Source organism: Antennarius striatus, chromosome 6, assembly GCF_040054535.1.
Source record: "Antennarius striatus isolate MH-2024 chromosome 6, ASM4005453v1, whole genome shotgun sequence".
NCBI classification, from domain to species: domain Eukaryota; kingdom Metazoa; phylum Chordata; class Actinopteri; order Lophiiformes; family Antennariidae; genus Antennarius; species Antennarius striatus.
In genome coordinates this window covers 14,661,042-14,685,823 of record NC_090781.1, presented here as the reverse complement: position 1 = coordinate 14,685,823, position 24,782 = coordinate 14,661,042, and the positions used below count along the sequence as shown (strand labels likewise).

The window sequence follows — 24,782 nt, the reverse complement described above, 5'->3', positions numbered from 1 at the left end:
CACATTTTAAATGACTGTACACGCTTAATACTTTAGAATTGAATACTAGCGACAACTGATTGTTGTACATTGATTAATGGCTCTGTTGTCTGCATAGGTTCTTCTTTTGTTTAAATCAGTCCACTGGACTTTTAAGAAAGGTTCTTTAAGATGTTTCACCTCTCATGCAAGAGTCTTCTTCATTTCTGGTGGTGGTTGGTGTTGTCTCAGCTTTTTAACCCTGTGAGGTTTGGTCAGTGCTATTCATATTCTAAGACACGTCTGGCTCCTCAATGATGGTTGATGGGACTGTTGGTCGGAGTCAGAGGGAGTTGTTAAAATGCGACTTTCACTGACCACTGGTTTATACTCTTTAGTATTACAGTTTGTTTGCTAGTTTCCTGCATACGCGTAAAGATGTTCACCGAAAATACAAAACAGAGTACTTCCCATTATAAAAATTTCAACATAAAACTTGAACCTATGACAGAAAAAATGTGGCCCCAAAACGTTGGGAACTTTGGATTGGCTTTGACCTGTGAGCTACTGCACAAATTGTATTATTCAAGAAATTGCTTACTGTACTTATCAAACCTGAGCCATAAATTGAATGTAAAATATGAGATAAACATTTGAGAGACAAGTGGGCACATCTATTTTCATTATGAGAAATTTGTTTTTTTTAAATACATAAAGCAAGTCAAGTATTACCACAAAGTATATACTTTATTTCAGGCCAATTTCAATGTACAGTATCACATGAAGCAAGACATAATGTAACAGAATTTACTGATCTAAAACACATGCACATATCTATCAAAAAATGAACAGATCATTACTGAATATAAATTCATTTCATGTGCATTTAGAAAATTCTAAAGATGAAATTCTTAAACTTGTGTGATTAGTCCTAATGCTACAATGACAGTCAACAGATATGTTCTGAAAATTACACACTAAGGAAGCATATAAATCAGGTTTGTGTGGAAAAATGTGTCATCGCATCAAAATGAAAACTCTGTCTTTGCATTACAAGCACTGTAGTGTACCACTCATTTTAGCTGAATTTTTTCTCACCAACACTGTTTATCAATCTTAATCCATTATCAACACAATTTAAAAATCAATAAAATCAGAACTAAAGAGGTTTCTCACACAGAGTTTAAAATTGTTCATGTTCTGATCTAAAAAATATAGATAATAGTTTGATCAAGTTAATACAACCATTTAAGTACTGGTTGGCAACATCGTCAGTGTGACATCTTGCATGCCTCCAACATGGGCATGCATGGTGTTATTTAAAGTTACTGAAGTAATGCAAAGATGTTATTGAGCTGTAAACATCAAAACAATACGATTATGACAGTTTTGTCAGTATTTTGTCTTCACTGTGGCTTTAGCAGTTTCTTCCTCAGATAGAATGTAAACATATGAGCACTGTAAGAAGAATCACTTGCTCTGTTCTGAAAGCTCATCCTTAAATTACAGGGTTAGTCACTCAAAACAACCATCTTGTCTTAGAAATAAGACCAAATTTTTCAGCTAGACCTATTCAGGCATGGCCATTAATACATACAACCTATGCCACCTTCTCATTAGCTTATACATTGTGTTCATACAAAGGCTGATTTACATTAGATTGGTTCTGGACTGAAAGTGGAAACAAATATTAGTGTTATTGTCATTACAAAAAGATCTTTGGAAGACACCACGACAATTCCTGAATGAGTGTTTCTTGATTATTTCACAAAAAAATTCAAGATTCTGTGTAACTCTCACTGCCAGTCAAACCCTTTCCTTCTTCACTCCCCTTCGACATGACTTTTAAACCTGCTTAAACCTGTCGTAGCTGTACACTATAAACCCTTTAATTCACACACAGCACAGCATCAAGTAGAGGGTTTGGATCCCTCCTTTGGAACACATGTTCAAATGTTGTAACTCTTTTACTCTGTACATTTAACAAGTTTTAACTGATCCAACACTTAGTTTGTTTAGTCAATAGATCTGCCTTTTTGGTTAATGTTTATGAAATATAACAAAGGCTGTATATGATCAACAAATAATAACACTAATACGTATAGAAAATCAGAGGAGAAAAAAAAACTCAATCTGTGTCTTGGCTAACTTGGCAAAGTGATGTATGTGACAACTGTAATCCTTGTTAAACATGTATAATAAATCTATTAAAAAAGGTTAAAAACAAGGAAAAATGCCATTGATCTAAGCTATAATACATGTGTAGTAACCTAAAAATAAAAGTACTAAAAAGTTAAAACAAGAATGAATCATGAATGAATAAGACTGAGATAAAACAAAGTAGAGTTAAGCTGGGTACCCCCCCCCCTCAAAAAAAAAAAAAACAACCTCCCTAAATCCACTCATGTTTTTTTATATAAAACAAAAATGATATTTTTGATTATTGAACACTGAAAAGAGGAAGGAGTGGCAGGTATAAATGAATATAACCTAATGCTTATTGCGTAGTAATTCTGGAGTAATTGTTCGTGTTGCTCGTGTCCTAAAAGTCTAAATGAAGGCACTTGATCTATCAAAGGTTTAACTTAGACATGCTGGCACAGCCAAGCAGCAATGAAGTCGGTCCCCAGGCTCCAACCCAAACCCATCCCCTCCAGCAAGGTAACATGTCTGAACTGGGCCTCATCTCACCTTTTCTCCAAATCAGTATTATTCATTATGTTCCAAATACATCATTTTTGGTTTCTCAGGCGTGTTGAAAACAAAACGATTTTCAAACAATCAAACAAAAAAAAAAGATTCTCCATGCAAGGCCACATATAAAGCTACTAAGTCAGACGCAATAGTCCGGAAAGCAATTCTAAAGCGCTCGATTGCATGATCTTGCAAGAAAGAGACACCAGAGACTCCAGGCAATAACTGATGATGGTTGTCCTTGCAGGAGTGAACATGCATCCAGGTTTGAGGGGAGATCAGGGGAAGGAGTCACCCCTGCCCTAGATTCACTGACAGACCTGTGAAAAATTTGGGGACCCTTGTGTAATTGTCTGTTCATGGGCCAGCCTTGAAGACACAGACAAAGTAAAGAGATAACACACCAGTGAGAAGAACAGAGCAATACTGCCTCCAATAGGGTGGCCTTACATGCCAAGACAGAAACAGAAGTCCAAAGACGCTTGAAATGTCTTGTAATAGCATCCATGAATCCTTCACAGATTAAAGCAGGCAGCAGTTCAGAGTGTATGGGGAAGAGCAGTCAGGAGCATCCTGCTCTGATCTTCTATAACCATGTGAGGAAGCTTTCTTTGTCAATCTTGGTAGCTGCCAGCACAGACTCCATGTCATTGAGGATGTCAGAGCTCAGGGCCTCTTGCAGACTGGGCATCAGCTCTTCGCCCTCCACCGCCATGCTCTCACTCTCTAGGGTGCCCAGGTCCACATCTGTTCCTGGAATGGCATCCAGGTAGTCAGGGAAACGGCTGGGCTGCGTTCCCATTGAAGGTGGAAGAGGGTCCCCTAATGAACACACAATGAATTCACCTATTTGATGAAACGAGCAAGAGAATGCTCTAAGAGTCTAAAAAAAGACTGAATCAAGCGGCACCTCTCAATATGTCAAATCTATTCATACAATCGGATGTCATAAGCAAACTGTCTAACAGTCGCTCATTGCCACTTTGCTTCCAACCTCACCTGTGTCCATCTCATCCACACTGTTGAGGAAGTCATCTGGAGTGCGAGGAACGCTGTAGCTGCTCATACTCAGACCGCTGTCTGTGCTCTCATCCCTGGAGTGGTATGTCCCGCTGAAAACAAAAAGATCGGGGTTAGAAACTCAGAAACTGTACAAACACTACAAAAGATGATGGTTTCTGTTAAAATGTAAAAGAAATCTAAAAGTATATGTTTCAGAAGGTTTGGATACCCTTTATGCCCTTTCCGTTACTTTGAAGCAGAACTTAATGAATTTAGATAACTGACCCAACCTAGCACTAATAATGTTATTAGAGAAAAGGGAGAGAATGTTTATTCTTCAGGTACTTTCAGCAAACATCCATGTTTCAGTCTCTCTTTTTTTTAGTGACCGTGGAGAGTACTCCACAAATAACACAGAAGAAACTTTTTCGCACTCTATGCAGAATATTAAAAAAAAGAGCAGCAATGAATGTGGCAACAGAGACGAAGAGGCAGAGAGAAGACATTTGACATGCCTATACTAATTAGCAGAGGAAAATATGTAGGCAGAGTATGGCAGAGGCAGGATGAATGAGACTATTGTAAAAGCAGGGGAGTGGAGGCAACAGGGGGAGGAGGGGAGATTAGGTTGGCCTATCTACTGACTAGAGCACATGTTCTCATGGCCTGCTTGCTATTCAGTTCTTTCCTCACTTCATACGCACACAGGAAAACTGGAGCCAAAGTCTAACTTCTGAAAAGGCTCATGATCAATTTTAATCAGACATATGACTTAAAGCAAGAAACCAGATGGAGGACAAAAATAGTAATTTAGAGAATTTTACTTTGACGTAGAAATGATCTGAGCTCCAAGCAAAGTTTAGGCTTTAATTAAATGATTTTCTTGCCGGACATGTGGAGATGTTAAATTAAGAGTTAAATGTGACAACGCATGTGTGTGAAGTTTGCATAAGCTTTATGAGGAATGAAACAGGAATGACCAATTAAAGGGGTGAAAAGTGTCTTGCCCAAACACTTTTTATCAGCCATAGATGTTTTTCTGGCCATTGTTCAGTTGAGTGTTGATAACCCCAAAGCATTGTGTCTGTAGTGTGCTTTTTGGCTCAGTCATAGTATGTGCTGTCAGACATGCCATGTCTTCCAGGAAGTTTGATTTTGATCCATGACTTCCAGAGTAAACCATAATTTGTGCTGGCATTCTGAGAGCAAATCACAAGATAACATCTGCCAATCTAAATTGATTTGAGATGTATGTATTACATAAATTAGAAATAAGATTCCGTGAATTTTTTTATATAATCAAAAAAGATCTGAAAACTAAGTTAAATATCAAATACATGTTATTAAGTGAGCCCGTGGAAATGCTGGGAAGAATTACCCAGAAGGCTAATGAGCATCATATCCGTTCCTACTTGCAAGAGATGTCACATCTAGTTTCAGTGGATCAGATTGTATTTTTTCACCACCAAGGTTGTATTTTTTTGGTTGCAATTGTCCTTTACTACACAAGTTGTACACCAGAGGTCATCATTGTGCAGTTAACGCTGAAACAGACCTGCTGGTCCCAATGAGTCATCACCATGTGAAGAGAGTTAAGTGAAGACTGTTCTCCTGTTTTTTACTGCTTATGTAACTCAGGGAGTCCTTATCAGAGCTCAAGCTGAAATATTAGAATACACAGATCCAGCATATCAAGTCTGATGAGGAGGTGGAGCAAAGGGATGAACTCCTACCCAGGCAGCATTTGTTCCTCTGAGAGCAAACCTGATATGAAACCAACCTGTTTAGGAATGGGTCAGAGCTGTTGGCAGTCATGGTCCGAGCATCTTGGGCCATAGGGGAAGACACAGGGTTTGTGCCACCATCTTGATCCATACTGGTAGGCAGCTGATTTCTGAGCGCGAGCTCCTGTAACATGAAAGCACGAATCCCATGAGGAACAAAAAGAACCCCACCCCTAAACTTGCAAACTAATTGTACACAACCTCAGCTTCACAGAAACATGTCAGAGCCGCCTCAAGTCCTGCTGCTCTGCAGTCACTGTACAAAAAGTTAAATTAAGAACTTACACACCACGTTCTCCATTTCTTCCCATACACGGTGTCAACTTACATGGGAGGCCACCCACAACAGCTGGACACAATTGTTTTCTACACATGCTCTATCAGAGCTAGGAGTATGCAGTCATGTTGTTCTGTTTTTGTTTTTTTAAACACTGGTTTGTCCTGAAGTTCTTGAGCAAAAAAAGGTGAAATGACAAGACCAGTGTCACATTTCTGGCAACCAATTAAACTTTTAAAGTGTCGCTGATGACAACATGAAGCAAGAAAAGTAAGGATATAAAACTGTTGCTAGACACCTTAAGTGGTTACCAGAATCTTTTATTGCTTGTGGTTGGGAGAAATGGACATCATGTTCTCTGAGGGGGGAAAAAGGAGAAGAAGCCCTTGATAAAGTAATGAGTCTTTTTTCCATTTCACTGGTTTATTTCAGTTGCATTGGCAGAAGAACTTGAAGGCGTTTTCTTCTCGAATGTCATTCGTCCCAGAATCCCATCCACACATGTAAACAATCTGGTTTTGATTTACAGGGATTATGGCTGCTGTATACTGTCAACAACCTTCATGGCTTTATTGGCTCTCTTTGTGCATGACTGAGCAGCGTCAGCACTCGATTGCCACCAGCATGTTACATACTTCATTGGTCATCATACTTTTTGCCATGTGGAATAGATTTGGGTGTAGCAAGTACTGCCCTAAAGCTGAACTCCATACATACAGTACATATCCTCCTCGATGGGACAATCTTCAACTATGTGTCATTATACTTATAATGTAGGGGCTACTGGAATCTGGTCAATGGCTTTAGAGACACTCGTTGAATGGAATCTGGTTTGCAATAAAATCTCCTCGTACTTTATTTCTCATATAATGCCATTAACTTGGCAGCTCGTGATTGTTATGAGTGACAGTTTTTCTTTTGGCTTTCTTTAATTCTGATTCCAGCATTAAATATAAACTTGAATATCCATCAGGAAAAAAAAAATAGACAGGAATACATGAAATATAAATGCCGGAACAATCTGGTTACGCCAATAAAAGTCTACATGCATTAAGACTTTAAAAATCATGTTATCATCCAGTTGAAGATGTCAAGGGGTCATGATTCTCTAGCAGAATCCTCCATGATAACCAGGGTTCTTTTTATTTTCTTTTACCGACAAAAGATTCCTCCCTCATTTGGTGCGTTCAGCCCTATTTTTCTAAAATAATATTTCTGGTTTACATATGGCATGTCACACTTTTGGGAATGATCCCTAATAACATGGATCTAAAAACATGGTGGTGTACTCTTTCAAAATCAACTTTGAATAAAATCAGTTGTGTAGGAGCATCGATCAAACAGTTGAGAGATGAGAGTTTGCAGCACAAACACAACAGTCCTGCAGTCCAGTGTTGTGATCCTTTTAATCTGAGTTGCATTTTGCTCATTTGCATTTAGTGGCCTTTTGAGGAAAAAAATCCACTCTACCTATCCATAAGTCATGATTTTCAGGCCCCAAATGGAATTGTAATGGTCAAAATGCGACAAAAATGTATTGCTTTTGGGTGAAACAATTGTCATGAAAAAATCATCCCAGCAGGCAGAAAAATCAACTAATTCAAGTAGTCAGGTCATTTGCACATGTGTTTCTGTCAGTATAGTCCCTCATGCTGCCTTTTTCTTTCCATAGCCTGGTGCATGTACAGTAACAGGTTAGCTTTCACTCTGATCTTTAAACAACCCACACGTACGACATAGTAAACAGAGTCGCCAGCACCCTCATTCATAATCATAAAGCTCCGTTCATGGTGTTATGACACAGAGTTGAGTAAACCACTGGACTCGGATGCACCACCCTGTGTGGGCGGTGCAATGACACATCACCATTAGGAAGTAATAAAGTTACCACATATGACTCATGAGACTTGATTGCAGAGTGGTTGACAATAATGACCAATCAAAGGGAATTTAGCTTTATCCATATATGAGTGTCAACTCATATTCAAAGGATTATTTTTAATGCATATCACATTTTACAGCACAAAAAAAAAAAGCTGCTGCAGATCCAGTGTCTTAGAGCTACACTGGTGGACACCTACCTTAACTTAATTCAGATAAGCTGTTACTCTCTAAGACCTCAGCACTGATCAAGAAGCCTACATTTATTATATTTGATACATTAAGTCATAATGTCTGACCTGTGGTCTCTGCCGAAGCAGCTCCTGTTGTTTCAGTCTCAGCCTTTCCTTTTCAATCTGCTGCAGTCTCATTTGATTGTTGCCTCCTATGACTCCACTGTGGGTGCTAGGGGGCAGCTGCCCTCCCTGCTTCACAGGGGCACTCTGCGTCATTCTCTGTTGGTTCAGGGCTGAAAGACATAGAAAGCAGCTCAGATTAGTTACAACTGTCAGTAGAATATATAATGTTCATTAAAAACTTTGTAAATAGGCTAGACTAAAAATTGGGATACGAGTGCTTATGAGGAACAACAGAGCAAAAGGATCTCAAACTGAGGTGCACACAAGACAGTTCACCAAATTTTCTCCATCTGTGTCGAAATGTCAAATTTTAACAGCAGAAATTGTTTTGGGCATTAGGTGGCATGGGACACTTTTGTATTTGTGCTTTTGTATTTGTGTATACCGGATGTATACAAGACTTCCACTAAAACTGCAAATACACCTTGTCTCTGCAACTGCACAGATTTTACTTTGCTGCATAACAAGACCAACAACTTAAGCTGAACTCATTAGAGCGGATCCAGTGCAGCAGGTTGTGTAGGAAAAGGGAAGTCCCAACACAGGTTTTCCACACAGTGACTGAAACCACTACTGTAGGGTTTGTCAGGTCCTGTAAGACCTGATCCCCTCCCACTCACTGACTAAGACAGGCTTTGTTATTTGTGTACATTGCATTATTTATGACTGATCTCTTTCATTGTGTGCTTTGTTTCCTCCTAAACAAATCAGTTTATCCCAATAAAACAACTACCCGACACATCCTCCTAATCCAATTTAATGGATGCATTGTGTGCATATTTAAAAATATCCAGTTTTGCAAACATTGTGCTACCGGAAATATTGTTCTCCATTACGTTTGTTACAGTTTTAACAGTTAAACATACACTTACTTATAAAAATACAGGATTTTCAGACTTAAACAAGTAGTGTCTCTCTCTTTAGTGATTTGAGAAACTCTTTTTGCACAATGCAATTGCATTTCTAAATTTGTACAAAGTGAATAAAAAAGTTTTTTCTTGTAATTAAAATTGGTATTCTATTGGATTTCTTTGTGGTTTCTCTTTATTACATAAGTAATTGAATCTTAAACCATTTTCCTAACACATTCAATTCCATTAAACGGGGCTTATGTATGTTTTTATTAGCTATTCATGTTCTAATTGTTAAGTAATTCTATTTATAGATTCTTATGTGCTTTCAGAAAAAGTTTTATTGGTTCTTCACAAATATCCAAGCCTCTACCTATTATTAGAATTATTCCAAACAACTTTCACCGAACATATGTAATCGTGTTGTTGTACACTTCATGTCAACACGATCAAAACATGCTTAGCGACGATTCATTCATGATTATATCTTGGATATACTTTAGACAAACACTTCAATGTATTCATGTAAATTGGGTATTTAAGTATTATCACTGTAATGTAGCCACAAGTAGTATTACCACTGTAGTAGTGAAGAGAAGCAGCTGAGTTTGGCTGTAAAGGGTGGAACCAAAAGTAATGGAACCAATGAAAAGATGTGTTTACTTATGCGCTTGAAGCACCAACCAAAACAAAAGGGTCACAATTTTCATGCGGGGCTGCGTCTCTGTGCCATTCTGCCCGCCCCGGCACCTTTCTCATCACCATTCAATCACTGTCTGTTTACACTGTCTCAGGATCTGAATGAACCATGGCTAGGGGCTCTCCCTGGGAGGGTCTAGAGGCCATGGCCTGCACCCCCACTGCCATCTTCTATCTCATCCCACCCCGTCATGCAGTACACTTGCACACAAACATGCAATCAGAGACATGGAGCTGCCTTTTTCTCTCTCTCCCACACATAGAGAGAAGTCATGGGAGAGTGTGTTAAACCTCACTGGTTCTTATCTCCTGGAGATACCAAGCCCTTTTGTGGTTCGATCACTCCACCATCGGGGAAATGTTAGCTGTTCTAAAGAGAAAGGTGCTGCACATGGGCTGTATGAGTTTGAGTTCTGAAGATACATATGAAAATGTAAAGGGAGGCATATATAGAAAAAGATTGTGTATCAGTGAGGAAGAGAGCTGCAGAGACCTTCTCTTGGAGAATGCAGTCTTACAGTTCCTCCTGAATCTTCAAAGCCAAGGACTCTCTCACAGACCAAACAACTAATAGTAACCCATGTTACTGGATGAACTATGCACAAACAATGAGCATATCGAAGCAAGGAATTACATCTGTGGATGAGATAGGACTGAAGGACAGGTTCAGTTCATGGCCTGAGTGAAAGAATAAAGACAGACCAGAAGACAGTGTGTGTGCGTGCGTGCGTGCGCACGTGTGTTTTCAAAGGGTTGGTTAGAGGTAGCAGCACACACAGGCAGTGTAACTGGTGGGCCAAGTAGATAAGAAACAAGTTAAGGCTGTCTGTCTTTTGTCTTTTTCACGCACCCCTGCAACACAACGAACCAGCAACACTGACCGTTATCAGACCACCACACTGGCAGACATATTACACCACCAACATCACCTGGGGCAGGTAAGGTTGTGGGTGTGCAAGCAGTGGGAAATTCTCTATGTGACCAGGGAACGGTACCTTTAAAAGGCTTTGTAAATATTTGCCTCCTGTTGTTTTAACAAATTTTTTTAAGTCGTCCTGGGATGGTGTTGTTTCTAGGATTGAGATAAGAAAAGTTGAGAAAATCTGAATGTGACACAAACTCTTTTCTTATCTCATGCAGGAGTATAGTCTGAGCAAAGCTAGCCTGACCTGACTCTACACAACACATCCACTGGCATTTTGATGGAGAGTAAGAACTTTAATCATTAAAAATTGAAAGTGAATATCATAATGCAATGTTTATTTCTCAGATGTGTAAAAATATCACCCGGGGGTTCATTATTTAATATAAATTTTAGCATTATATTAAGCAGAATACATGAAATAATAAGCATCTTATTTTCACATGGAAATAATATTTCAAATCTGGCTTTGATGTTCCTGTTGGTTAAAAAGTCATCTTGTTTAGAGATGTGTTGGTCCTATCCTGCTATGAACTTTATTTTTTTAGCTTTTTGACTGCTTTAATATCAGCCATAGTTCAGCAATTGTCAATTTTATTTAAATGAAGCCCCTTGAATGTGTGTTATTAAAACAGTCACAATGAAAAGGCACAAAAAAAAGGTGAGTGGGTTAATGTAACTTTTTTTTTTTAATAGAACAAATTTCTGTTTTCCAAAAGTTGTATTTAATGGTCAAACTAAATGAGCTGACAAATATTACACTGCCCACATATATACAGGGATAACCCTATAAACAGGTTTATGATCCTTGCCTATTATGAGTAGCTCATGGCTTATCATTTAATAAGGAACCCACATTTCTGAGAAGCATCATGACAGAAGAAAAACATTGACACGTGATGAATTATCAATCCATAACTACACAGCTTCACATTAAGATATCAAAAGTCCAGTAGAAATCTATTTTTTGTAGCGTATTTGATGGCCTTGTTGCTCATCCACAGTGGCAGAGAGAACACCATACCCACGACTGAGCGCCGTCAAAGAGCACGCCTAGCTTGCTCACTGTTCACCTCCTCCTCGGACAAAGAGGACGTATGCTTATCCCATCGACATTTTTCCTCTGTTCCTCACTTTTCTTTCTTCCCCTTTTGCATTGCCTCACCCTACCCCACTACCCCCTCTCACATTGAAGTTCTTTGACTAAAAAGGTCTGGAACAGATTAAGAGTTGGACCACAGAATAAAGAGGCCTGGCAGAGATTCAAGTCTGTCTGGAGCTCGGGCAGAATTGGGCTGTGCCTGTTCTGGGCCTCACGCAAGGGAAAGCCGGCCGGCAACAACCCGTCAGTTCAAGGCACTCTGCTGCTTTTCTTCTCAAAGCTCAAATTAGCCTTCATTATCAAAGCAGCTGGCTTATGATTCCAGACCTACATAGCTGTAGCGTGGATATTTCTGAAGCTCCTTTTTATGTACAAATGGGAAAAACATGAATAGAAAAATGCTGTTAAAAATAAAACTAGGCATTTCTAAAACACAAAGCCACACTTTTATTAATAACACACAGTTCAAAGTCGACCAAAAATCTACTTGATCAAAAGGTTCAGCAGCAGAGTAATCGACATTACAATTTAGATGTTATAAATATGGACCTCAAGAGTTTTTTAAGCATTTTATCTGATGTGGAACAAAATATGTTCGATGGCACATCATGAGTTAATAACTCTCTGCCTCTCACTCGCTCTCAAGAGGCCCAGCAGCCTTGTGTGTTCAAGACTTATAAATCTTCAAAGAGGTGTAACGATCAGAGCCGCCATCTCTCCCCAGCTGCCCCGCTGCTGTTAGTTTTGAATGTTCCTGCCTACCATCAGAGTGGGACACACAATTGCGTACAATTTAAGTACCCAGACTTGATAAAAAGCAACACTAACGTTTAGCAGGATAAAGCCCAGCATGCTGATTCATACATGTTACCTTTATGAACGGGAGTGAACTTCCCTTGGGAATGCCACTGTAATGAAGGGGTAGCACCTGAAGCATAAATGAGTCAGAGTGACATAAGTAGGAGCCTTCTCCTCTGGAAATCTTCATACTGCTGGGTGATTAGCTCATTGCTATGGCCACAGAGAAATCTCAACACATGTATGTGGTCTTGTCACTAATTCACCAACACTGGCCGCCACACACTGAAAGCCAACAGTCAAACTTTAGCTTGACCTGGGGGATTAATGGCCAACTCAGCTGCTGCTGCAACACTAAAATGGCTGACAAAAAGTTAGCTACAGATTTTAAGGGTTTTTTTTTTGGACTGTTTAGCAGCCTCTGATATGAATATTTACTATGAAACAATGTTGGGCTCCGAGTTGAACTATGAATCACACAGAACTGAACTTATTGTTCCAATATTGAAAATAAATTATAAGGATTAGTCAGAAAGTTCAACGGAAGGAAGTAAATTTTGGTCACAAGAGACATTTTAAAGAATCTCTTTTCTGCAGAGGCACGTCCTGCTACACACAAAAAGAAGTGTTCAAAGCAACTTTAATTAGGAAATCCTTTTTTTTATATATATATTTCTATATTAAATCAGGATCTGAACAAATTGTTGTCTAAATCGAACTCACCAAAGCGTGGGTCCAGTCGTGGGTCAAGCCATGATGTGGTCTTGTTCTTGTGGTTGATGTAGTAAATTTCTCCCTCTGATGTAATAGCTTGCTCCCAGCCATCAGGGAGGGGACCTGAGGTATGACATGTGAAGCAGGCAGGTAAAATACAAGTAGTTATATAGATATTACTTATTTTAGTAGGAGAATATTATATATACTGTATATCCTAATGTGGACATGCAGAGACAAACAGCAGTACCATATACTTCATCTTTGACTATGCAATAAGTGTTAGCCGTCTGTTACTGATAAGAAAGCCAGCTTTCCGACATTGTTTTGCAGGATGACAGGCAGACCAGTGACGATTTGAAAATACAGAGACTTCATCTGTAAACTCTGTAATCTGTGACTCACTGAAGCTCCCAAACATGTCAGACAGGACCTGTCACGTTCTACTTAAGAGTCTTACCTCACCTAGGGCAAATTCCAACTACATGGACAGAACTGATGTACACGGAGACATGGTGAAATGCAATAACTAAGGTAGACAGCTTCAGACTTGTACCGGATTTTGTCTGACCTTAAGAAAATGCCCAGAAATAACCTCACAAAAATGTAATCACAACATGATGAAACGAGGCAAGTCATCTGCTGCTTCAATAGAAAACAAACTGCAAAATTTAAACACACCGTTGGCTGGGTTCATAATGTTCTGTTGCTGTACTGGCACAGAATTGGCTGGGGTAGCCTGGTTCATCTGGAGCAGGGCCTTGCGAGGATCCTGCCAAGTGGTAGTCTGGTCAATGTGGCTGCAAGGAGACAAGACAGCAAAAAAGTTCAGAAAAATAACAATCTAACAATGTGTTTCTTACAGTAATGAGTAGAGAGTTCAAACTGGGGGCAGTATCAGTGCACAGCAGCCAGTCACGTACAGGAACTGATGACTCAGAACAGTTTCAACAAGGACTTTAATGAAAACTCTGAATCTAACTCCTTCTTTCTGTAAACGATGACTGTTCCAGGAAGCCAAGCTCAGCTGTGTCTTTTTGGACACACAATTCAGTTTGGATTGACACAAGGATTTAATTTTAAGATCTTTTCTCAACATGCTCCCTTTAAGGAGCCAAGAAGCAGAAAGTTCACCTATAAATGAAGTTAAAATTAAATAATTTAAACATCTGTTATTCGCCACGTAAATTAAATACTTCTATATAAAACAAATGTTGAAAGGGCCATGATGGGCTTCAAACAACTATTGTAACATCAAACAATGTTGCTCAATCTTTTTGTGGCTCGTCTTTGCCGGGACGGGACGGGAGCGGGGACCGGGGGAGGGGGCATTGTGTTGCATTCTGTGAAGGCATTGATAATTAGTGCTTTGTTGGTACTTGTTGCTTGATTAAGATGGAAAGCTAATACAGGAAACCCTCCTCTCTTAAGCGGGACCCTCTCTATTGAGGGAGGGTCAGTCCCAGGGCTCAACGCAGGGGGTCCTTTTTTCCTGGAAGTGGCTCGGACACTATGGAGTGTCAGGGGTTTTAACAATCTGGCGCCACATTTACAAAGCTTTCACCTGCTTGACAAAAGCACAGACTGAGCTACAACATAAAACCCCACTATTCACTGTTCTTCCTTTTTGTTTTTTGAAACATCCCTTTTAAAAGACCCACAAACTCAAACCGTTTATTGTGTTTATGCAACACCATAACTGTTGTTATGTGGATACGTTATTTTAATACACTAAAATACAGAGTGCATCTACATTGCAATTAGATATTACTTTCAGTAATTGTACCCTGCAATAACAGTGTTCAGGATGTTTTTCCACCTACTGCTACTCTTCATAAGTCGCTGTTCATTTGATCAAAAAGTGCCACTACCCCAGATTTTTTGAACAGCTGGCCAAAGTGAGAGATTCAGAGTTTCTCTTGGCCTCTGCCGTGATCCCTGCCTGCCCGTCTACACTCTATCCCAGACCGGAGTAAGAGGCCCTGACTCAGCACACACCCCCCTCCCACACACAATGCAACCCATTCTGAAGCCCCCTCTTGTTTATGCTTTACTGATCAAAGGAGCTGCCAAATCCCCAACCTAACCCTCCCCCCAGCCAGCCCTCACCACCACACAAACACCACAAACCAAGCAAAATGGCTGCAACTGCTCAGATTGGAGGGCCCCTTGAGAAAGAGGGGTCAAAGGGAGAAGGGTACGACAACTAAGGGGGGAAAAAAAGAATGAAAAAAAAAAAAACATCCACAGAAGTAATCTCTCTGAATTCCACTTGCTGTACAAGTTGCTGTGGTTCTGTTATATGGTAAGCACCCTTCCTGCCCCCTTTTGCTGCTTCCTTCCCACTCTGGAAACTATGACATTTATAATAGTGGGAAGGGAGAACAGGGGAGGAGACTGGGAAGAGAAGTGGAATAGGGGAAGGGAGGGCTTATCATAAATGAGAGGTCTGCACATCCTGGTACATCAATGCCGAAGAGAGAGAGAATAGAGGAAAACATTAATGGAAATATACAACGAGCAAATGTTTGAAATCTCTGATTGTGTTCTCTTCTGCCCTAATTTATTCTTTTCCCAGCAAGAATAAAGTACAAATGTTGAATTTTCTATCAAAGCAGAGCTTAACAGGTTAACCTTTATTGCACGAACCAACCAAACCATATGTAAACAAAGAGTCCGTTTATAAAAAAGAGGACAGTATAGTCAAGATTCCCAGACTGACAAAGTGCATCTATGTGGGAATTCAGAGAAGTGGTGAATGAGTTACCAAGAGCAAGTAATTAATCACCAGATGTTAAAACTTAAAGATAATCCATTCTCTCAACCTTCCCAATACTCTGTGTGGTAAGGGCTGTAGTCCACTTCCTGTAGCCGAAACATAAAACAAAACAATGTCATGGCAACTGTTGGGATGCCTGGAGGCCACCAGTTGCTGTTAGGAATTGCTGATGATATGCAACCTCTATGGTCACAACTGCTCAGTGTTGTCTTTACATGTTTCTGACACCAGAGCAAGCTCAGCAGGACAGCGACCACACGCCCACGACCTCAGGCAACACTGTTAAGTGGAAACAGCACAATGCTTGTTGATCGTGCCTCGTCCACATTACTGTTACATAGTTAATGGAATTGAATTTGAATTGAATTTTACTCCATTTTAGTCCTTTGCTGTTCAAGGCACAAGAGCCATTCCATTTCTATAACATTTCAGTGAATAATTTCAAATAAATAGATATGTGGTACTCCAACATGTAAGCATATTATGGGCTGGAGGCTCAAACAATCACTATTACTACTACAATCATGCACTATTATGTCTGCTGTCCAGCATTCTGTTACAAATCACCCAAGACAAAAAATATCCCATCATTTTCTTCTTCAGGGGAAACTAATCCAGGTAGTGTGCATTACTCAAATTGATCCATTAAAAAGTTGATTGACTGTAGAGAAGAGCTGTACTTGCTAATGTTGCTGAAGATGTTCTCATCCTTGACTGGTTTTGTAGGACGCAGAGAAAGACTCTCAATTCAGGCACTTGGCATCTCTTTGAATGATGGTCCAATAACCAAGATGGCATTCACAGAGCTAAAAAGGAAGGATGTTGAGGAACCTTTTCATATAACAGCAGAAATTAACTTTGCTTAAATATTTTTTCTGATCAGTGGTAATGTTATGGAGCAAATTCCCCACTACCTATTCAAGGATCATTCAGGACATTCCACATCTGAATCAGAAGCTTAAACTGGCAACAAAAAAGGGGTAACTTAATAATGTCAACAGACATTTGGATGAAGGCATCAGAATACAGCATGCATTTCACCGGCCTCATTTTATTACAGTAGAATGACTAAATTCAACTTATGGATCACATGTTTATACAGATGTAACTGTTGAATTTAAATAATTCTAACTGCTGCCAGACAAACAACCCAATTTAAGATATATTTGAACCTTGACTGACCATTTATCCTTCTGAAGCTTCTTAAACCACATTTAAAATATTTTACTGTTGTATAGCCGGGGTGTGAAGTTTTGGGGACTAAAGCAATGTTGAAACACACCCCACAAACAAGTTGCCAAATGTTAAAAATGGGATCCTCAGGCCACAGTGGCTCCACCCAGGGAGTATACGCATAGATGGTGGTTGAAGTCAGTGACTAAATAGCACAGTGAGGGAGGCCCGATGCAATAAGGTCTCCAGATGAGGATGACCACCTCCACACTGGTTGATTGGGGATGCCTGGCTGCATCTCTATCAGCGGGACATCATTAACAGAGATTATTAGGGCAACCTCTGTGACCCTATTGGGGTTTTAAGTTTCTCTTTGAAGGATAGCTTGCATCATTATACTTCTGAGTGAAGTGACCAGTTCACAATATATCAGGACCGAGTGCAGCACTGGAAGTTTTAGTTAAAGAGCTATTTCCTAATTAAAACCACTTTACATAGTAAGATTTTTCTCTTTTTTCTCAGGAAAAATTTCATAAGAATTTCACAACCAATGAATGTAACTTAAATGAGCAAATACCTGTAAACTTCGCTGGTAAAATTATGGATGCAGCAACTGACAACATCTCTACAAAAAATATCTTGATTTTAATTTTCAAGTACTATTCGTTTCCCATAAAATGCTATGGTTTGAGTCTTTTAGAAAATGTTCAGCCAACTTGAGAGGTTCCACTTCTCAGATACTACATCTCTGTGGAGATGGCCTCAGTGACAGTATGGGCATTGATGTCTGGAACAGAGGTGTTACATCAAGACTTTGGTAAACACTTGTCTGACTTTCTCACAGTCCCATTTGTGTACTGAGCTGACAGGCCCCAGTTGAACAGGAAGAGCCTTGTCTGTGTGTGGTCAGTAAACCAAAAGTTTGTCAAACACAAAGTTGCTCAAAATGAGGACTTCACGCAGGCCTGCAGCCCAGTCTTCCCAACACCAATTCAAGATGAACAAGTGACCAACATCCACAACAGCTTCATTTTAAATCTAATTTGAGTATACTTATAATTTAACAGTTAATGCTGAAAATATTTGGGTATTACACTTGGCGTTTATATTAAAAACAATTACAAAAATTGTTATCCAAGCTACTATTGAAAACAATTTCAAATAAAAAGACTAAAACATGTTATATTTTTAATGGACTGTGACTATTACAGTATTCAAATGCACCTTGTGCATATTATATCATTATGTTACATAAAATAAAAATTAAGCATAGCATAATTATCATTTTATGGAACATGAAACAAAATTATGTTACATTATTGCATCTTACTAATATTGAAAATCATGCCACTATACTGCTGAACAACACCACTTGAAAAAAAGTAATAATACATTTATGCACAAGACTACAAAGGTAGTTTTCTTTTAACAAATGGGGCAATTTTGGGAAGTTAAAATCTGACCTAATCATTTACATTTTACCAAAGCTAGCAAATTTAAACTACACATGTCTGCCTGAAATCCTAACACATTCTTAGTCCAAATCAACGATATAGAACGGAATCAACTGAATACAATGAGCTAACAAGGTCCAAGAAAACATGTCAATCTGTCCTTCTTTGGTATGGCTCATTTGGAAACCTGAGATGGTGTACTCTGAAGCTAACACCAGTTATCAGTTTGTTTGTAATTTCTGCATGGTTGGCCTTTTGGTGAACGAAAAACAATGTTAATGATAATCTAAAATAGAGAAGACACAATTCTGGCTACAGACAACATTTTTATCTTTCCACAATCACTGTTAGGTCAGCAACTGTGATTGTGTGGGAAAACAAGCCCATCAAAACAGTTTCAAATCCATTTGAAAAAGACAAGTGTCCATCAACACATGGCTCTACCTGCCCCTGGGGGCAGACAATAGCTACAACCCCCCCAAAGCTTTACTCTGCTTAGGGGTGAATTCCCACGGACTAAAAGCTCGTTCACAGCTGCATTTAATAAGCGTCCGGAAACAGTGATCACCCCTCCTACTTTACCGGTGTGTCTAAATTAGAAACCTTCATTAGTTTATGACCCAGCCCTAGAGACCGGCCACGCCTCCATCCGAGCACCATGCAAGGTGACCCAACCTCTCTGCCCCTGCTGTAATAAATCAAAGGCCTCTGCAAACTGCTGGAAGAAAGGGGAGGAAAGGTCAACAGACTTTGTTGACGTTCTCCTAGGCCTTTCTCAGCTTAAGATTTCTGTTTTTCATGTAAAAGCAGAAACCAACTACAGATTTTTGCAAAAGATTGCTTATATCAGGTAAGAATGTCTTAGTTTATATTTAGAATGTTTAGAACCTGAGGTGATAGGTGTCTGAAATTTGTAGGTCCATAGAAGTTGGAAAATATTATCGTTCAGAAATATTCTAAATGATTACATCTTTGAACGATAATATTATCGTTCAGAGATATTCTTAATGCATGGCTGTTGTGAAATGTGTTTTCAAAAATATGTTGGGACTGACTATTCAAATGGTTTACAAGTTGTTACTCATAAAGAAGAACCTGACTAAAATGTACATCTAACTCCTACTGTGACAAGATCTGAAAATTTCAGATGTGAAGAAGGCAACCCAGCTTTAAAAGCCACTGTCCTCTGTCACCATCTTTAAACTTCATATCAACAATTTATCTATTTTGGGAAGGCTCACATGAGACTTTACAGGCCTGGGGTCTGAATATAGACTGCTGTTTCTCTGCTGGACAAAGGGAGTGTTGGAGTTTCTCTTGGCCCTTCTTCCAGTCATCTCCACATGGCTGCCATTTAACTCCACTGACACAAAAGAGGCACCAACACAGTGCTAAACCCCACGGGAGGAGAGCATCGACATCCAAGCAAGTGTTGTGAATCATAGAGGCTAATCATAGTGATCCAAGAGTACTGGTACATAACAGATGGAGAAGGAGATTATTCTTTTAAAAACTTTCACCCTGAGTTGATGTAATTTTTAAGGACAACAGCAGTCACCTGAGTGAAATGTGAGGCCCCACTCTCTGCTCAGCTCTGTGAGCTGGTGACGAGTTCCCAACCCCCACCAGTCCACCCACACACTCTCTCATACTCTGCTTCACTCTTTCTACAACATGTCTCAGTCAGACAACTCCTGTTTATAAATAGGGGAGTGTCTTTTCCAGCAGCTCTGCTGAAGCCGCCTGTACTCCAGATCAAATATCTGCACTTTGATGTGCAGCGTACTGGAGATGTCGCCTTGAGCTTCCCTTACTTCAAAACAAATGCTGTGTAATACGGTTTGTATGTTTGTGCAACATGCCAGTTGAAACAAACTTCTAAATATTTAATGAATTTTCTACATTCTCAATTGATGTATACATTTATATACTCTTTGATATGTTGCACTTGTTGTATCAATAAAGACAATATGTTGTCTAAATTCCTAGTATTTCATTGTTGTTTTATCAAGCAGTGAAGGAATATATTTAAGTGAAATGGTAAAATCTCTGCCGGTTGAGAAAGTTTGTTCTTTCTACCCGGAAGTACATAAAGTTCTGCATAAAGCTTTTTGGTGCTTTTGTTGTAAGAAACATTGAGACAAAAGCCCCAATTATTAAATGACTAATAGATATTTACTTCAAATGGCAGCCCTGGGTTGTCTTCAGTACAAAAACAGAAAAAACAGAAAAAAACAACTGAATTCAAACATAATTTTTATGATTGCCCTTGTCATGGAAACAACTAAAAAGCTAAACAACAAACTACACGTTGTGTATGATTGCATCTTAGTTTGGAAAGCCACTATTGTGAAACAAATTACTTAATTGCCTGGAAAGGTATTAGCTGGGGCAGTTTCAAGCCAAGTTCCGCTGAGAGAAAAGCATTTTCTACCCCCAGTCCTGTTGTACAATTTAGAAGTGTCTTCACAACAGAGCAGATGTTCTCCAGATGTGAGCCCTTAAAACATCTGGCACTGAAAGCCTTTTTGATCAAAGTGTATTTGAGGCTATCATGTTTGTTCAAACCCCATGTTGGGAGTAATATTTGTGAACACAAACAATTTGTATTTAATGAATGCTTGCTTTTAATATCAAAATAATTTCTAATTGTGATCTATTAAGCATGCTGTAAATGGAACATTAACATATTGGCCGAATATTCTAAAATGTTGACATGGATACCACTTTTATGAATAATTCATCCATGTTTTTACAGTAAAAGAGGAAAAGAGGTATTCAACAATGAAAAAAAATACAGCACAAAGTATTGGAGAATAAAAGGAAAATCCGTACTATCAAAAAACGTACCAATGAACTCTGACAAGCCTAAAGGACTCTGGTAGACCAATCATTTAAAAAGTTGACTTTGCATTACTGCTGTGAAAGTTATTTACTAGTGACTCGATGAATTTTGCAGTGCTGTCTGTCCTTTGCCGTCTGGGACAGCTACAATGATCCATTGTTTCTAGTGAAACCTGAGACCAAGACGAGAAGTACTGCATACAGCAGGCCATCAAAAGTCTTCTCTTATTTGTGGACACCACCAAATTTAATAACATACAATTTAAGTATTGCAATCGTCTCTTTTTTGGCATACTGGCCACTACTGGGCACTGTATGTTTGCCAAGTATTGACAGTAAAATGTAAACTAAACAGACCTGACATGAGAGACTCTAACCTCGAGATCACTTGGCCACATTTTGCTTAACACTTACGGACCGTGACATTAACGTATATTGCTGAATATCTGCTGAATAGGAATTATTTCTATTTTCAAAGCCAGTTTCCAAAACCAACTTCTCTGACATGCAAACTTTCAATACTGGTTATTAACATACTTACTTCAGGAAATATCTCTGGCCAGAAGCAGTCTTAGCCATCTCCCACCCTGGAGGCAAGGGCACATCATCAGGAATCTCGTAGGAAGATTGACGGAGATGTTGAGGGGAGGCGCTTGCTGGGGGCATGCCTGACAGGGAGCCACCAGAAACAGCTCCCAACTGCAGGGAGGCTGGGGATGAGTGTGCACGGACATGGTGTGGTGTAAGTGCTCCACCGCTCCCAGCATCTGTGCTAGCCTGTATGTGGTTGATAGAGAAACAGTTAAGTTGTGTCCATCCATCCATCCATCCCTCCATCCATCTGCCCTGTGGGTCACAGGTCTGCTGGAGCCTATCCCAGCAGGTTACAGGTGAAAGGCAGTGTAAACCCCAGATAAGACACCAGCTCATCACGGGGCCACACAAAGGACAAACAACCACTCACGCTCCAACCTACAGACAATTTAAAGTTATTTATTTTTTCTAAACAACATGTTTTTGGTGGTGGGAGGAAGCTAGAGAACTCAGAAATAACCCCATGCAAACATACGGAGAAAATACCAATTCCACGCAGAAAGGATTTGAACCTTCTTACTGTGAGGCAACAGCACTAACCAATGCGACACAATACAAAACGTTATGAAGATGTAATTAATAAATTAAAACCTCTGGATTTAGGCTTTTCCATGAGACCTTTTTTATTTGTTCTATCCGATTTTGACATGCAGAAAAATATTATCTTCATCCACGATGCATGTCAGTCCCTTTTTCCCTTTTACAGTCACCTCCATCTTTATGTCAAAGTTATTTTCATGCCTACGAGCATAAACGGGGGGACAGGGCCTCTGGAGGACGGGCGCTCGTAGACTCCGCTACACATCTGCGCATGCGCACTGATAACACAACGCAGACCACATCCAAAAGCTTCGGGAGACCATAGGGGGAGGGGAGGGGGGGTAAGAAGGCCATATTCAACACTAAAAAATGTTTTTGCTGCAAATCGTTACAAAACACTAAATTAGATAATCCCTTAACTTTATTTCACATGATTGCTATCCGCACATATCTTATCCGTCGTGACCTAATCAAAATATCAAAAATTTAAAATAAAGTTTTTCAATGTAGTTCATCCACTATTGCGGCTAACTAATAATATAACTTTCGCTGATCTCTGGCACAAAAAAACAAAAAACAAACCCAGCTGCATATTTTGAAGAAAAAAACAAATACCTTTTGAGGACATTTTGGTTAATTTGCTTGTGTTTTTATCCATTACGAACTTGGTTGCAAAATTTGAATCCACTTTATTGCGTTTAAACAGTAACTTAACATTCAATCCCAATAAAATCATTAAACTTGTTTTATTTGGTGTAGTTTAGAAGAAGAATATTCCTACATCTACGTATAAGGAGCAGTGGTGTTAGCTAAAAAAGATGAACGGAATGTTTGGGACGGGACAGGGGAGGTAGGGCAGAGGAAAACCAGGAAGGCTTACTTGTCTGGAGTGGGACTTTGGTTCTGGAGGTTTGAAGAAAGAGTCTGGCAGCTTCCTCATCCTCATCGGTACTGAGGGTGGAACAATGGTGTTTTTCGGGTTCATCACGGCGTTAAAAAGCGCCTCCAGGTCGGTCTCAGAGTCACCCCGTACATGGACGATTTGGTGTCCGGCAGGAGGGTTATGCTGGCTCGGATCCATTGTCCCAAAACGAACTTTGTGCTTCCGAAAAAGTAACAGAAGTTTACACGAACCAAGTGGAGCCAATCCCAAACTCCTTTTTTTTTTTTTTTTCTACACACAGCAGGATAGCAGGAAACCAACTCAGTGACAGAGATCCGGAGTCATTCTTAAAGTTTAACGACGACGACTTTTCTTTCTTCTAAAGTTTGCTAACTATCGAAATCACATGCGATAGACAGCGTTTTCCAGTTAATTCCTGCTGGCATACTTGAGAATTTAACAAAGCTTTTTTTTTTTTCTTAAACTCACACTGGAATCTATGTTGTCGTCCGGTCTGAACTTTTTTTTAACAAAAAAAGAAAAAGAAAAGAAAAAAAAAAACAAAAACCGCAGACGTAGCCAAAAAGTGAAAAAGTGGAGAAAAGAACACAATAAACCCTTGGCTAGAACACACTTTTCTAAACTTCGACTAAGTAGCAAAATGTAGTAACTTTTCTTTCAGGGAAAATGCATTGTTCGTGAAACAAATCTCCGCACTTCACTTTCCAGAAAAAAAGTTTTGCTCCAGACGGGTCTAAACTTTGGGCAGGACATCAAACTTTATGACTCATGGGACGTCTGCTCCGGAGGCGGGGCCTGACTTCCATTGGGACGGGAGTGTTTAAAGGGACAGTCCACTAATGCAGGGGCCCGAGGAGGACCAGGGGACCCAGATTCAAGTCCGATGTTATTCGACGATTAATGAAATTACAAATCTACCAAAAGTAGACATGCAACAATTAAATGCCAAATCCTAAAATAAGTCTTTTTTTGTGTGTTATGATTATTTTATTATATAACATTTTATTTTCACTATATTCCACATACATATACAGGCTGCAGCGCACACACACACACACACACACACACACACACACGCGCGCACACACACACACACACACACACACACACACATACACAAGGGGCCTGTAAGCATGCAAACAAGGAGAGAAAGATGATACAGCAGCGAGCAGCCACATAGCACTCACTGAGCAACTTGCAGGGCTTGCTTGGTGCCTTGCTCAAGGGCACCTTATCTATGCTGAGGAGATGAACCGGCACCTCTCCAACTACCAGTTCACACTCAATGCTCTTTGGTCTATGCTCGTCTTTGATTGTTCCATCCTCCACCTCCCAAACCTAGACCTAGTGCACTGAGCTACTGCTCACAATCTTTGTCAGGATTTTGACTTTTTATATGGTTTATAAATACATAATAACAATATGCCATTATTTTAGGAGAAATATAATAAAT

At 39.5% G+C, this 24,782-nt stretch overlaps 1 protein-coding gene across 1 annotated transcript; it reads right to left on the bottom strand.

The window, feature by feature from the left end:
* Window positions 1-686: 686 nt before the first annotated feature.
* On the bottom strand, window positions 687-24,268 carry yap1 (Yes1 associated transcriptional regulator). The gene is made up of 8 exons (XM_068317642.1): window positions 23,306-24,268; window positions 21,833-22,068; window positions 13,723-13,841; window positions 13,051-13,164; window positions 7,896-8,065; window positions 5,435-5,562; window positions 3,652-3,764; window positions 687-3,474 (listed from the first exon to the last, which is right to left on the bottom strand). Exons 1-8 carry the CDS (start codon window positions 23,504-23,506, stop codon window positions 3,239-3,241), a joined length of 1,317 nt encoding a protein of 438 aa, XP_068173743.1. The 5' UTR covers window positions 23,507-24,268; the 3' UTR covers window positions 687-3,238.
* Between the last annotated feature and the right edge of the window lie 514 nt (window positions 24,269-24,782).

What these genes read in the sequence shown, in the direction of transcription:
- yap1 (XM_068317642.1), bottom strand. Translation starts at nt 23,506, where the DNA reads ATGGATCCGAGCCAGCATAACCCTCCTGCCGGACACCAAATCGTCCAT. An exon ending in ACGACTGGACCCACGCTTTG is followed by an intron (nt 8,066 to 13,050) that starts GTGAGTTCGATT and finishes TATGTCTTTCAG; the next exon opens with CCCTGAACCAACAGAGAATG. An exon ending in TGTGGATGAGATGGACACAG is followed by an intron (nt 3,475 to 3,651) that starts GTGAGGTTGGAA and finishes TGTGTTCATTAG; the next exon opens with GGGACCCTCTTCCACCTTCA.